This window comes from Oikopleura dioica, chromosome 1, assembly GCF_907165135.1.
Source record: "Oikopleura dioica chromosome 1, OKI2018_I68_1.0, whole genome shotgun sequence".
Taxonomy (NCBI): domain Eukaryota; kingdom Metazoa; phylum Chordata; class Appendicularia; order Copelata; family Oikopleuridae; genus Oikopleura; species Oikopleura dioica.
The window spans coordinates 9,312,984-9,328,435 of NC_137291.1; the positions used below are offsets into that span (position 1 = coordinate 9,312,984).

General features: G+C 45.5%; 1 protein-coding gene across 1 annotated transcript; it reads left to right on the forward strand.

Annotated features, from left to right (window-relative positions):
• The first annotated feature begins 28 nt into the window (after nucleotides 1–28).
• Nucleotides 29–15,437, forward strand: LOC145712006 (hydrocephalus-inducing protein-like). The gene is given in 7 exon segments (XM_081789693.1): nucleotides 29–745; nucleotides 796–6,221; nucleotides 6,224–8,825; nucleotides 8,828–13,749; nucleotides 14,475–14,944; nucleotides 15,023–15,258; nucleotides 15,303–15,437. Coding segments are annotated over 7 exon segments (14,367 nt in total). The 5' UTR covers nucleotides 29–105; the 3' UTR covers nucleotides 15,374–15,437.
• Nucleotides 15,438–15,452: the final 15 nt, after the last annotated feature.

Consider the following 15,452-nt stretch of genomic DNA (forward strand, 5'->3'; position numbering starts at 1 on the left):
ACACACGATTCTGACCAGTGAAAAGTCTATGATACGATAACGGTTCCAAAAGAGCGGATCTCCGATTACTACCAAGAATTTGCCCACACGTCTCAAAAGCCAAAGATGACTCCTTCTCAATACATCTCTTCCATGTCTCTCACGACCGAGGAAAAATACGCCGCGATACGACGAACAAAACCTGCCCAGATCATCGAATACTTTGACATGAAAAAGACAACTTATCAGACCGAGACGCAAGTCAAAGTCGACGAGGCTGTCTTTCAAGCGTTTCCGTCTGAAATCGTCTTCCAGAATTTCTCCGCGAAGAGGACTTATCAAGTCCCAATCCAGCTAAGAAACAACGACAAGGTGCCACGTTCGATCCAGATTTCCCGTGAAAACGGCCCGTATTTCTCCGTTACTGTACCAGAAGAGACCAACAGTAAAATCGCGCCTGGAATGAGCTTCATGATCTTCGTCAACTTCTCCCCCGAAGTTGTAAAGGACTACGATCACGATTTAGTCTGCGTTTCCGAACGAGAACGAACAGTAATCCCAATCAAGTGCATTGGTGCGAGAGGACTTTTGGACTTTCCGGACTTCGTCTCACTTGACGAGTGTCCTGTCAAAATGACCAAAGAAAAGACTCTTCTGGTCCGAAACATTGGAAAAGATACCGTCAAGTTCTCGATGCAAACAGCGGACAAAGCATTTGTCGTCAACCCTTCTCACGGCGAATTAAAGGAAAGGCTTGAAATTTTTTGTAAACAATAATTTCTCGAACCAGGTTCTAGAGAATAGTGAAATTTAAAGCTTCGAAAAAGGTTGATGAAGCGATGCAAGTGCACATTGAGTTTAGCCCACTAAACATTGGCGTCATCAGCAGCGAACTTGAAGTCCGATTTGAAACTGGCGAGTCGATCTTTGTCACTCTTCAAGGAAAATGTGTCCAGATGAATGTCCAGCTTACACAAACAAAACTCAAACTAAGCGATACATTCGTTGGAACCGTCAACTACAAGTCTTTCCAGATCGTCAACAAGGGTGATGACATCGTCAAATATAGATTCACCAACTACTCGACGATCGATGATGAGAACAGATTCCGAACCCTCGTCTCAAGCGAATTAGATGAGTTGAAAGAAGCTGCGGAGAACAAGGTGAAATTGGAGAGCGTTGAAGGAAACGGCGACGCAGCAAAACTTGCGGAAAATCTCAGCATTTTGAATCGAACCTACAAAACTGAGCACCTCCGCGCGAGCAGCGACCCGATGCTTCTGGACGATACTCTTTTCGAAGTCCTCCCAGTCGAAGGCCAGATTTATCCAGGAACTTCTGTCGAGATTTCTGTTATCTTCAAGCCCGACACCGTTGGACTCGTCGAGCGGCAGCTTTTCTGCGACGTTCAAGGACGAGAACTCCGCGTTCCGATCGACGTCATTGGAAAGGCAGTTGGTCCGATTCTTGCTTTCAGCTTCGACTCTATCGACATTGGAGAAATTTTCGTTGGTTCCCGTCACAGTTATGACGTCGTCGTCATCAACAAAGGAGAGATTGACGGAAAACTTAAACTTGTGCCGAACAACAGCGCCTTTGGAGCTCGATTTACCTTCAACCCATCTGATATCACTGTCGCTGCGAACTCTAAGAGTCTCATTGAAATGTCCTTCATCTCATCAAAACTTGGAAAGTTCCGAGAAGTATTCGAATTCAACATTGATGGCTGCTCAGAGCCACTGAGAATCGATGTGAAAGGAGAAGTCATTGGACCTACTCTTCACATTGAGCCAAAGAAAATCGAGTTTGGAACTGTTTCACTTGGATTCGAACACGAAACCGAGTTTTCCATCTTCAACACGTCCTTGGTTGAGCTCGACTACAGAATCGTTGCCGATCGAATCTTCATTGGTGCTGATTTTGAAATCATCCCTTCCCACGAAAAGATGCCACCAGAATCTGAGAGCAAAGTCAAACTGAAGTTCAAGCCAAACATGGAAGGTATCTTTGCCTGTGCGCTAGAAATGAATGTCCCTGGAATCGGAGAAAACGTCGTGCAGATTCCCGTTCAAGCCGAATCACGCATTCCCGAGATTTCCCTAACGAAGGATATGTTTGATTTGGGAACAATTCCACTCGATTATGTTATCGAAGAAACCATCGAAATCATCAACCACAACGCTGACCTCGAAGCTTCCTTCATCCTCGAATACAGCAAAGTCAACGCCGACTTGGAGATTAATCCGAAACTCACGAAGGGAGTCATTCGAGCTGGAGAACATCTCAAGATTCCTATCTCACTCAAAGCAAACATGCTCGGTCTTCTCAGAGAAACTGTTGAAGTCCACCTCGTTGGAGTCCCCGAGCCACTTCTTTTCGACATTCAAGGAGTCGGACAAGGACCAGAAGTGGAATCAAGCGAGCAAGAAATAATATGGGGAGAAGTTCCAGTTCTCACTGCAATCACGAAAACGATGCAACTAACAAATACTTCCCTCATTCCAGCAAAGTTTCATGCGATGTTCCACAAGGAGAATACTGTTTGGGAGGTTCAACCGGCATTTGGAGAGATTCCACCAAAAAGTCAGCTCGATTTCAAAATAACGGTCAACATCAACGACTGTATCGAGTTCAGGGATATCCTCGAAATCTACATCGAACACGGAGAGAACGTAAAAATCAATCATGAAGTACAAGGAGTTGGAACAACGATCATTTGCGAGCCAGAAATGAACGCTCTTCCCGGAAATGGAATCGATCTCGGTCACGTGTACACAACCAACGAAGAAGTTCGAAAGTTCAAGCTCAAGAATATGGGCCGCCGACATCAACAACTTCGCTGGACCGTGGCAAATTTCGACAAACGCGCTCAGAAAGCAGCGAATGAGATCGCTAAGTACAAACAGCTGAAAGAGACGAAAGACATACGATACTGCAATCTTCAGCCCCCGCCACCAAAACCGGTCTGTGCTTTCAAAGTTACTCCAGCGACTCTTGAGCTTCCACCAGGAGCGGAAGGCGAAATCGAGCTTCAAATCAAATACGATCTTCCGGAAATGATCAAAGAAAACCTCATTTGTCACTCCATCATCGGAATCGCGAAGACGAAGGACAAAATTCTCGAGATACCCGTTCAATGCCAATTCATCAACCCTTTTATTGAGTATTCAACGAGCTCAGTCAGCTTTCGCGTCGACAAGAAGCCAACGGACAAGTTCAAAATTCTCCAAGACGAAGTCACGATCACCAACGTTAGCGCCCTCCCCGCTGTGCTGCGATGTGAATATCCATTTTACATCCACAGCGTTGGCAACTTCTCACAGAAAATCAACTTCCAGCCGAATGAGCAACAAACGATCAAGATCCTCTTCGAGCCAAATTATCGAACGGATCTTCTTTCACGACGATGTAACTCGAAGCTTGAAATCGACTTTGTTGATCACCCAAGTTCGGATTTTATCGAGCTTATTGGCGAAGTTAATTTTCCGAACCTCCAATTCAGTACTCCTGAAATTGATTTTGGGACGATTTTGAACGACACAGAAGTTGGAGTCGGCGTTTGCATCAAGAACAACGGCACTCTTCCAGTAAAATACAGATGGTGGTTCGAGATCGACGATAACAGCATCAAGAGTACCCAGCCGATCATTCGAAAGTCGCCAAATACATCCGATTTTCTTTCCCAAACAACTTGTGGAAAGCAAACGATCGATCAAATCTGGCACGAAAGATGCTCTACGAATGCTTCGATCTGTGGCACTTCTCGCGGTGGCTATTGCCAGACACCAATGATGAGCGATAAAACCGTTACTTTGCCATCTGGCGCAACAACCACAACCACTCCGGCTACATTTGACTCTAACCGCGAAACTGGCGAGTTGACGGTATCTTCCTTGTCTCCACCTAGAGACATCGCTGATGTCTTCAATATCCTCCCGCTATCCGGCTCGCTTAAACCTGGTCAGATGATGTCAACTGTCTTCTCGTTCTTTGGACATCCTTGGATTTCCGCCAACTGCAAAGCCGTCTGCGACGTTGAAGGTGGACCCCAGTACGAAACAATTGTTAAAGGGAACGCCTCTGAAACGGACTTTGAATTCTCAGAGACAAATCTTCAGTTCGAAAAAATCCCGTTCGACGAATTTGCCGAAAAAGAATTGATTCTGTACAATCGAGGAAATGTTGACTTCGATTTCCAGGCTGATTCGGATTGTGTTGACAACATAAACGACCTCAAAATGGGCGGCATCTGTCTCCAGCCATGCTCAGGCGTCATTGCTTCTGGCGCATGTGCTACTATCAAGGTGATCTACTACCCTGGCATGCCACAGAAGTTCTACAAGACGTTTGGTATCCGTGTCGCTCATTTCCAAACAACTCAGCTCATTTGCCTCGGCGAAGGCGTGTTCCCTCGCGTCCAGCTTGATCTTCCACGACACGATTCCGATGGCAACGTAGAGAAAATCTCAAATCTGGTTCGAAAGCAGCTGGAAAACGCGAGCAATGGCTCAGCCGAAACTGTCATTTCCGACACAGCAGTTGAGCAAGAAGCTGAGCGATTGATTCTTTGTGAAGCCATTCGAACACTTGCAGCTAGTCCATCGAAATCAACGAGGAAAAACGCTCATCGATACTGCTTGCCAGACTATATCCTCGATTTCGGACCGGTTATTCTTGGACACGTAATGACTCACACAGTTAGAGCAACGAACTGCGGCTTCGTCCCCGTCAACTTCAACATCGATCACCAACCTACATTCGGGACTGGATTCTTCTGCGAGCTCGACCGAGTGAAAGAGCTCCCAGGTTTCCCAAAACACGAGTTTGTCGAATTCAAGCTCACTCTTGATCCGAAAAAGGTGGGTCCTCAAGAAGTCAAGGTTCCGCTCACGATTCAAAATGGCCCCATCGTCAATATTATCCTCAGAGCTGACGTTCTTATGCCTCAGATTTCCATCTCCACCAAAAATATTGCGTTCGGCGAAGTCGAGCACGGCCGATGCAAAGTCATCACTATGCGTGTTTCAAATCCACTTACTGTCGACGCTGTCTGGAAAATCAAACGCGACACTAAAAAAGAAGTTGTCGATAAACATATCCCTCTTCATGTTCGCAAAGCTATGCCAAAGAAGAAGGAAGGCCCGCAGATTTTTGAAATCGCACCCATGGAAGGCCATCTCGCTCCTGGAGAATTCAGAGATGTCCAAGTCAAGTTCATGCCCGACGGGAACGGAAACTTCAGCGAAAGCCTCCTGTTTTCTGTTATTGACTCAGAAGAAAAGATAAGAATTCCAGTCAGCGGAACGGGTCTTGGTCAAGAGCTGCAAATCCTCTGTACTGAAGCGACAATGGATCCGATCATGCCGTATGGCCACAGTGCCTTCCACGATTTCATGATAAGCAATCCTTGCAAATCAGCGCTTGAGTTTTTCTCCGTTGATTTCGACGAGAAGCACATTGAAGAAGACCGAGTTATTTTCGAGCAGAAGGGATTCGATCAGTTCAACAACCTGATCCTCCCTCCTCGTGAAATTAGCCAAGGATTACCTCTTGCTCTTCAAGTCTCGAGCAAGCCGTCTAGTGCATCGACTGGTCTAGCGTCTCAGCATAGCCAGGACCATATTGAGACAAGTGACATTGGCTTAGAAGATCCTGTCGAAAAGGCTCTCAGAGAGTACATCCAGATTCAAGATCCACAAAAACTCACTGACGAGAGCAACGCAATCGGTTTAATCATTTGGGGTCCTACCCAGTCTGGAAAAACAACAATGGCCAAGATTATTTCTGAGCGATATGGACTTCGAATTCTCAATATGGACACTATCATCATGAACGCGATCAACTCCGGCACAAGTTTCTGGGCTCGCCGTGCCCAAGAAGCTTACGAACAAGACATTTCTAGCGTCCCTTCGACTCCCAGCATGAAGGACGGAAAGCGAAAGTCAGCGTTCCAGCCGTCGAGTGCGCCGTCGCGAAGCTCAGTTACTTCCAAGAAAACGACGAGAACTGAAAGTGAAGATAAAGCCTTGAAGCCGCAAACAGAGACGAGGAGCATTACTTCGAGAAATTCATCCAAAGGCAATCTCAATTCAAAGTCTTCCTTGTCTTCGAGAGGAGAGAAGGGGCCTGTGATGATCAGCGAGGACATAATCTCTGAATTATTCTCAGAATTCATGGCCGCCGATGAAAAAGCGAACGGATTCATTTTCGATGGGCTCGAATGCAGCTTTTGCCAAATCAAGAAGTTTGCTTCACAACGATTCTCCGATCTCTTGGTGCGCGAAAGAACATTTTCACGATTCAGACAAAATTGGAATTCGCTGAGCTTAAACGGCGGGAAGAGATTCACGAGAAAATTGCGAATGATAATGCGAATTGTGAAGCAAACGCTCGTGAGTCAAGAATTAAAGAGATGACTGAAGATGAGTACGACGCGCTTCCGTTAGAGATGAAGATTGAGTTCGATAAAAAGATTCTTGCTTCAAGAAAAGCGGCAAAACAGGCAAAAATTGAGCGTATGCGAATTGAGAGGGAGCAGGCTGAGTTGGCTTCGGTTGTCCTCGAAGCGACAAAACAAGGCAAGGGCAAAAAAGGGACAGTGAATATGAAGGCTTCTGTTCTCGCCTTCAAATCAAACTTGAACTCTCAAGACAACGAATCCGAAAACACAGCGTCAAGCGGAGCATCAAGAAAACGTCGCCAGTCGATCAAGCCAACACTTCTGGAAGTCAGCGACGAGGATCAATTATTGATGGACAAGATGAACGCCTTTCAGGATCTGTCACCTATTCTGGAGAATTATGTAACTTACTGGAATAGAATTGAGCGCTGTCTTGTTAAATTGCCGGATAATAATAAAATCACAGATGAAGACAAAGACAACAAGAAAGATGACAAAAAGGGGAAAAAAGACAAGGCAAAAAAAGAGTCAAAGAAAACGCAGCAAGAAATTGAGGAAGAAGAGCAAAAACTCAAAGCTGAAATTGATGCGATCATGGCTCGCGAAGAAATTGGCATACCAATGGCTGTCGTTTATTCTCCTTATAAATTTCCGGCTGAAAAGGAGTACATGTACATTCTTCCAGACGAGAAAGAATTTAAACAAATCATGGAAGAAGAAAAAATACCAAATATTCCAGCGCCAATTGAATTTTCTGTCATAAAGAAACCAGCTGCACCAACTGATCAGATAACTCAGCCAAAGGGAGTCTTTACTCTCGTCGGTTACGGTCCTGACGATCCAAATGTATCAGAAGAGCTCCAGGAAGAAGAAGCGCGTAGAACTCCAATAGATGAAGAAAAACGCACAGATTCAAAGAAGACAAAGAGAACGAAGCTTAATTCCAAGGCTTCGAAATCGGGCATGAATTTAAAGGAGAAGAACTCGCCCTCACCTGATATTCTTGTTCCTGTTTATGAGAAAATCTACAAATTGGCAAAATATCGATGGGTACTTGATCCCGGTGAAAGCATGAAGCTGCGAGTCCGTTTCAACTCGAAGAACATTGGTCTTTACGAGAGTCCTCTTGCCTTTGAAATTGTCGGTTCTCGAAGACGATTCGAAATCGCTTGCAAAGGAAGCTGCGAATATCCGATGATCATCAACAAGCCAGAAAGCGTCTTCAGCAATATTCTCAAGACACCTCTTGGGCCTAATGAACACGTTAATAAGACATATCTCGTTGCAGAAGGACTCTATGACTTTGGCCCGCTTCTCGTTGGGAAGACAAAAGATCGTCTTCGACCAAACAAGTATCCGGATAACATTGACAAGCTGAAAATCATTAATCCACGGCCGTATAAAATCGAAATTAACTTTAGTCTCAAGGAGTCTGAAGGAGTCAATGGCACGTTCTCGCTTGATCAGACGAAGCTCTGCTTAGAACCGAAATCGCACGCTTGGCTATCCGTCTTCGCCTTCCCGAAGACTCAAGGATTGTTCAAAGATACGATCATCTGTGAGATCAAAGACAATCCAGAGCCGGTCCATTTTGATATCGCTTGCACAGCCGTCAAGCCTGAAGTGGAGGTGGACAAGAAGCAAGTGCAGTTCGAAAAGCTACTTCTTCACCGTAAAAATACGCAGAAACTTACACTCACGAATCCAACAGCGATCACGATCGCCTGGCGACTCGCAGCGATGGAAAACCTCGGAGATGAAATATCAGCGAGTGAAGACTACGGAGCCATCCCGCCGCATTCAAAGCATGAGATCACATTTACTTTCCGCGCAATAAAGCCAATGAATCTCAAGAGGACCATTCGAGTCGAGATTGGCGATATTGACAATGTACTTGGTGTCTGTCAGGCAGAAGCTGTTCAAGTGATTGGAGAAGCATACGATGTCGCCCTAGATATGTCCTTCCCGCGAGGAGCTGATGGTGGATTGGATTTCGGAACCGTTCAAGTTTTTGAAGAATGTAAGCAAGCATGCGCGCTGAAGAACAAAGGAAAATACGAGATCCATTACAAGTTCACGTTTGAATCTTTCAACGGCATGAAAGTCAAGGGTCCTCTTTCTGATCTTTTCAAAATCGTGCCAAGCCATGGATCTCTCAATCCAACTGATCGCCCGACCCAAGTGCATATAATTTTCAACTCGCGATCTGAGATCCAAATAACCGACGCGCCGATTATCCGCTGTCACGTGATTGAGCCTTCGATCGGCAACAACAATACTATCGCCTCGATTCCAATCAAAATCACAGCGAAATCTGTATTTTCCAAATATGATATTGTCCCACGATCTGATATTAATTTTGGCGCGATGTTGGTGTCAACTAAACGAAGCAGAACCTTTACGATTGAAAACAAAGGAGAATTCGACTTCCGATATTCGCTGCAAAAATGCGACATGCAGAGCCACAAAACTCAATCATGCATCATCTGCACGGTCGTCAAGGTCTTGGATCGAGGGATGGCACGATGTCAACTCACAGTCTTTTGGAGAAAGGAGGCAAAGGTGGCTACCGACAAGAGGCAAATCAGATCCGACTTAATCACGGGCCATTCTTAATTTATCCTGGCTTCGGAACGATTCAACCCGGCCAATCTGTAACGATTGTGGTCGACTGTGCGATCGAACAAGCGAAGAATTACGAAGAATACCTCGCTATCGACATCACTGATCGCGATCCCGAGGATCACAGCAACGGGGTTCCATACAAGCTCATGGCCGAAGGCTGCCTGCCAAACATCGACACGTCCGACATAAGCAGAATTTTCGAAGAACATAGAATCGTTCGTTCTTTGAACTCACTTCGCCACATCCGAAGTTTGACGATTGACGACAGCTGCTACAGCATTGACGAAAACCGCTTCCGATTTCCAAGCACAATTGTAGGTACAAAAGTCACCGCGAAATTCCGCGTACTGAATCCGCATAAGTTACCGGTTGATTTGAACATCTCTGTCCGCGCTGTGTCAGTTAGAAACCAACTGAAAGTCGCTGAAGTTTTCGATGTTGAACCTCAAAAAGCACAAATCGCCCCGCATAAAAATTTGATTGTCGAGGTTTCATTCTGTCCGAAAACGATTCAAGAATACGACTGTATCTTCGAAGCCGCTGTTGAGTGTAGTTTAGCACAGTTCAAGCCCAAATCGCTCACCTTTGCGGTTTTCGGAGAGGGATCTCTTCCATCCGTTTCACTCGTTGCTCCAGCTTTACGAAGCTCAAACGGTCATGGTTTACTCAACTTTGGTCGGCTTCAAACTGGAAAGCAGGTTCTTCTTCCAGTAATTATCGAGAACACCGGCGATCTTCCAGCGCATGTCAACATGGATATCACCGAATGCGAGTTCTTCAAGATCTCAAAGAAGAACAGCGACTTTGTCGAGTTGGAGGAAAATCTACACTCGTACTACTCGCATGATGCAACAACAGTGATCAATCCTGGTAAGCAAGCTCAGTTTCAAATCGCCTTCTCGACGAAGAAAACTGGCTCGTTCAAGGGAACCCTGGCCATCCGACTTCAAGACAATGAGTTCGAAACCATCGTGTGTGATTTACATGCGCAGGCCTACTCGGACTCCGTTTTCATTCAAAATCTGCCAACCTTGCCAATCTCTCTGAATGGTGGATCTACAACTGATGTTCTTTACTTTGGGCACCAGAATATTGGAGAAGACGCGACGAAGTCATTCGTTATTTTCAACTCGTTTTCAAACAAGTCAATCAAATTCGAGTTTGATCCCTGCGCGAACATTGAACTTGCTCCCAACTGTGGTCACCTTCACCCAGGTGCAAGAAAAACGATCCAAGCTCAACTGAAATCGTCAAGTTCTCTTTTGCCTGGAGAAAATGGCACTCTCGGAACAATCAATTGCAAGATTTCATTGATTCTCCTCGGTCGAAAAGCAGTCGACTGGGACGACCGCTTGAAATACGTCCATTGGGTTGACACAGAGGTGGAAGGTGAACGAATTGTCAAAAAGAAGGTGGAAGATAAGCTTGCTGAACCAAAGCATGAGGTCATCGAAGAGCTACCTCCACTTTCTCTTGACGTCGTTGGTACAGTAGACTATGCAAAAGCAGAGCTTTCAGATGAACAACTTAATTTTGGAACGCGGCGAATTTTCTCAGAAATGAGCAAAAAATTTACGATAACCAATACAGGTGCCGTCGATATGACCTTCAACTGGGATCTATGTCACAACCAAGCCCTTTGCCCATCTGGTGGTGCAAAAGAGCCCAGAATAAAGACTGCGGTTCCTTTCAAGACTGAAGTACTCAACGGCTTTACCGTTTCGCCCATGTGCGGTAAGATTCTCGCCGGTGAAACTGCTACTGTTAACGTCAAATTCTTGCCGACTAATGCCGGAGAAATAAACGCAAATGCAACGTGCTACCTTGCTAATGGAGAAGCTGGAAACAATACGTTGAACATCAAGCTCACGGGTGAAGGCTTGATTCCCGATATTCACTTTTCGCTTCCACACAAAAAATCTCTTCATGGAAACTCTCATCTTCTAGAGCTCCGAGAAAATGAAGAAGGCGTCCCTCAAATTTATTTCGAAGCCATTGGAATGTCTACCAAGGTTTTGTCTAAAGTTTGGATGCTGAACCCGACAAGTTCATCTTATGATTGGAAAGTTACGAACATCTATGAGATGGACAGCGAAGAAAATCTTACTCATACGATTCGATGCCTCACTCCACGTGGAAGACTTGAAGCTGGGCGTAAACAATTGATCAAGTTCGAGTTCTCTTCTGACTCCGTCCTCCCAATCATGAGTCGCTGGAAATTCCAAGCCTGCACAGGCGTAACCTTTGAATTTGATGTCAATGGTCTTGCTCGAAATCCGCGAATTTTCCTGGATGCTACCCACATCAGTTACCCACGATTGATAAGTGGCTGTTCAAGCAAGCAAATTGTCAATGTTATCAACGACGACATTATTCCTCTGGACGTCTACATACCCGAAGAATCCCTGAAAGTCGCTGACATTGGTTGGAAAGTCAAATGCCCGTCTTCGAGTTTCCGCCTCGAAAGTGGAGAAAAGCGTCCACTAGAGATCAACCTTGAAGGAACTGGCTCTGGGTCTATCAACCACGAAGTCGAAGTCCGATGTAACCGAAAACTTTCTCATGACAAGGAAATCGGCATGAATATTGCTATCAGCGCTGTGTGCCACGAAATGAAAGTTCAGCTCAGCATCGAAGATCAGTACTCGAACAAATATCCACTCAAGAGAAACGAAGTCAACAAGATCAATCTCAACAAGATCGAAATTCACGATACTGTTATGAAATCATTCGTCATTCTCAATGAGTGCGACCATCCAGTTGAATATTCTTGGATCCTTCCTAAGAAAACTTCTGCTTATTCCTGGAATGTGGAACCAGAAACAGATGTCATCACTAACACTGAACAGAAGCGAACAAAGACAGTTGTTGGTTTCACGCCTCATAAACTTGGTCCGATCACAAACGCGACGCTCACTTTACAAGTCGCCCATGGAATAGCCTACACTTTAGAGTTCGTTGGAACCTGCGTGCCTCCAGGTGTCAAATTCAGCTTCTTTGAGCACAACTTTGGTCCTACATTCCTGTTCAAGCCTGGTATGCCAGATACCTCAAAAGAATTGGTTATAGAAAATCACGACTTGAAAGAAATCTCTGTTGAAATGAGATCTAAGAAGAAGAAGGACTGGTATAGCTGCGAATTTGCGCCTATACTACTAAGACATCGACAGAAGGCCACTTGCAAATTTGTCTTCAGGCCTACAACTTGCAGATCATTCACTGACACCGTTGAATTCGTCATCAATGGCTTGTCCGTTTATGAAGTTACCATAAGCGGCAAAGGAGTGGATCTTCGGCTTGAGCTTAGAAAACCGATTCCACGAGGAGAAATACGTTTGGGAGCAATCCGCGCAGGACAGAGCGTGACAAAGCTCATTCCAATCGTGAACAGATCATCTGCTACCGCGGAGTTCCAAATCGTCCAGGCTTTTAGATGTGAAGGCCTCAACCAAAACGGTGTCATTGGAATCAGCCCCGGTGGTATGATGAAACTTGAGCCAAAAGAAAGCATCGACGTTGCTGTAACATTTGCGCCAAGTTCACGACTTCCAGCGTTCAAGGAGCATCTTTTGCTTGAGTGCATGGATATTTCAAAGCACTTCTTGACCATAACTGGCGCTTGCCATGCCGTGCAAGTCTCCTTAGATCAAGATGCGATTCCATTCGCACCAGCGAATCCGAGATCGTCTACTGAACGACGGCTTATCATGAGCAACACTGGCGACATCGGCGTTGGCTTCGAGTGGGACACAGATCAACTTACAAAGGACTTTTCCATTAACCCGCTCAAAGGATACCTTAGTGCAGGAAATTCAATGGCTATTACAGTTTCTTTCCATCCAAAACACGTCAGCCAGGATATCCGATGTGACGCGATTGAATGCAAAATCGAAGGAAGTGACAGTTTATTCTTGACTTTGACTGGTACTTGCGTCCCCGTCAACACAACCAAAGAACAACCAACTCCATTCCAGTGTCTTGTTCGTTCCCGGGTTACCAAATCCGTCTCAATCAGGAACCCAACTGCTCATACATGGACTCTTAATCCAATCATTGACGGTATTAACGCCAACTACTGGAGCGGTCCTGAAGCCGTTTCTATCGAGCCATATGGAACTCGTGCAGTTGATTTCGTCTATCATCCGCTTTCCATGTTACCACCAGGCAGAAAACACAATGCGTCTGTATTCTTCCCCTTACCGGATGGAAATGGCCTCCATTTTCCATTTGTCGGACATGCAGATGCGCCGAAGCCGATCGCCATTCCTACTCGAGACGTTCCGTGCAAAACGAAGCACATCGAACTTCTCAAGATTGAAAATTGGCTTCGTCAGCGACAACGACTCCGTGTGTCTATCGAAATGGTGTCACCTGATAAGCTCGACGCCTCGATCAAACTTCATGGGCCCGAGTATATCGATGTTCCTGCTCTTGACACCGTTAATTACGAGTTGACTTTTTCTTCTCACAAAGAAGGCAACCTCAGTGCAAAGTTGTACTTCAAGAACGAAGTGACGAACGAGTACATCTTGTACATGGTAAAATTCAAAACCACTCAGCAGACCACCTTCGAAACAATCACGATGAACTCCCTTGTTCGCAGCGCAGCCACGCATAATATCAAGATCTTTAATCCGATGCAGACGCCCGCCCAATTCCAGAGTGAATGCAAAGTGACCGATGTAACCGTACCCGGCATTTTCACCATTCCACCACAAACAAACGGACAAGTCTCTGTCGAATACCTGCCCAGAGTTTGAAATGCTCGCAAATGCTCGCGAACGCAAAGAGCGAGAGCAAAAATTTATCATTGCTTTGAGAGCAGGGGAGCGGGAGCATGAAAATAAAGTTGCTCGAGAGCCAAAAGAGCGCGAGCCCAAATTTGAAACCGCTCGCGAGCGCGGAGAGCACGAGCGCATATGTCGGCAATGCTCGGGAGCTAGACGAGCGGGAGCGGCTGCTCTCGTGCTCGCCATGGAATTGACTCACGAGCGGCTCGCGAGCAAAATTAAAGGAACAATTTTTTGCGTTATTATTCATTTTCATGGATAAATTTCTCTCGTGGATCAGTTTTTCGCGTTTCCGATTTGTGCAAGTTTCATTAGGTCCGTAATCTCGGCAGCGGAACGCGAAAAGCCGAGAGTAAACAGATAAAAGATGCCCACCGCGAAGTGCTAACTCCTGTGAGAGGGACTCATTTGGAATTAGTTACGGGGTCGCTGAATCATTTTAGGCTCTTGAAAGCTGCTCGCGAGTCAGATTTTTCAGCTCGCGAGCCAATCGAGCGAGAGCAAAATTTGACCAGTGCTCGGGAGCCAGGAGAGCGAGAGCGCGTAATAAAATGTGCTCGCGAGCGCAAAGAGCGCGAACGCTGAAATAAATGCGCTCGGGAGCACAAAGAGCATCATGCTCGTGCTCGCTCGCTCTCAAGTGAGCCGCTCGCGAGTCTCGAAAATTTCAAACTCTGTACCTGCCTTTGAAGGTGGGCGAGTCGACCGGCCGCTTGACTTTTACGAATCCGGATTTGGGAATCTTCCAGTATGACTTGAACTTGTGTGGTATCGCTGGAAAGCCAGAATCGCCGACTTACTTCGAAACTCCGCTTGGACAGACTCACTCTGTCAGCATCAAGTTCATGAATCTGGCGAAGAAAAAGACCGAGTTCAACGCAAAGCTGACTTCGACAAAGGACTTCCAAGTAGAGCGAACTATCGCCGCGAATGCATCATCCGAAGTAATCGTCGAAGTCACCTTCGATCCAAGTGCGATTGGTTCGTCTAAGGCAACGCTTATTCTAACCTCTTTCTCTGGAGGAGAGTTCCAGTTCCCTCTTGTTGGAAAATGCACACCTCCAAAACCTCAAGGACCATTTTTCATCAAGGCAAGATCGTCTATGACAATTCCGTTCAGAAATGTTCTGACGAAAGCGGCTGATTACAGGTAAGATTGTTGATAGATCTACAGTAGCTTTAAATAGTCGAATAAAGTAAATAGAATAAGTAAAACATAATATTTCAGATTGACCCTCGACAATCCAGCTTTCTCGATAGTCCGTGATCTGGAAACCATCAAGTCGAAGCGAGTTTGCCACATCAACATTCACTTCGAAAACATCCCGGAGAACTTCTCAGGCGACTTCATCACGGGAAAACTTACGATCACCTCGCCGAAAGCTCTTCCTGGAACGTCTTGGGAATTCTACTTGAAAGGACAAGGCACTGGAATCAAGGACAGAACTATGTCAGTCTTTGCAAGTAAGTTTTTAAACCAGGTTCCTACGTAAAAGTGAGGTTTCTAGCCATTGCAGCTTCAACGAAATTGAAAGCCAATGACGGACAACGTAAAGAAGATACACATTTAAATATTTAAATTCAACAAATACCTTCACTTCTAATATTATACACATATAATAAATTATCACACACACATTATACACATCGCTCGCAAA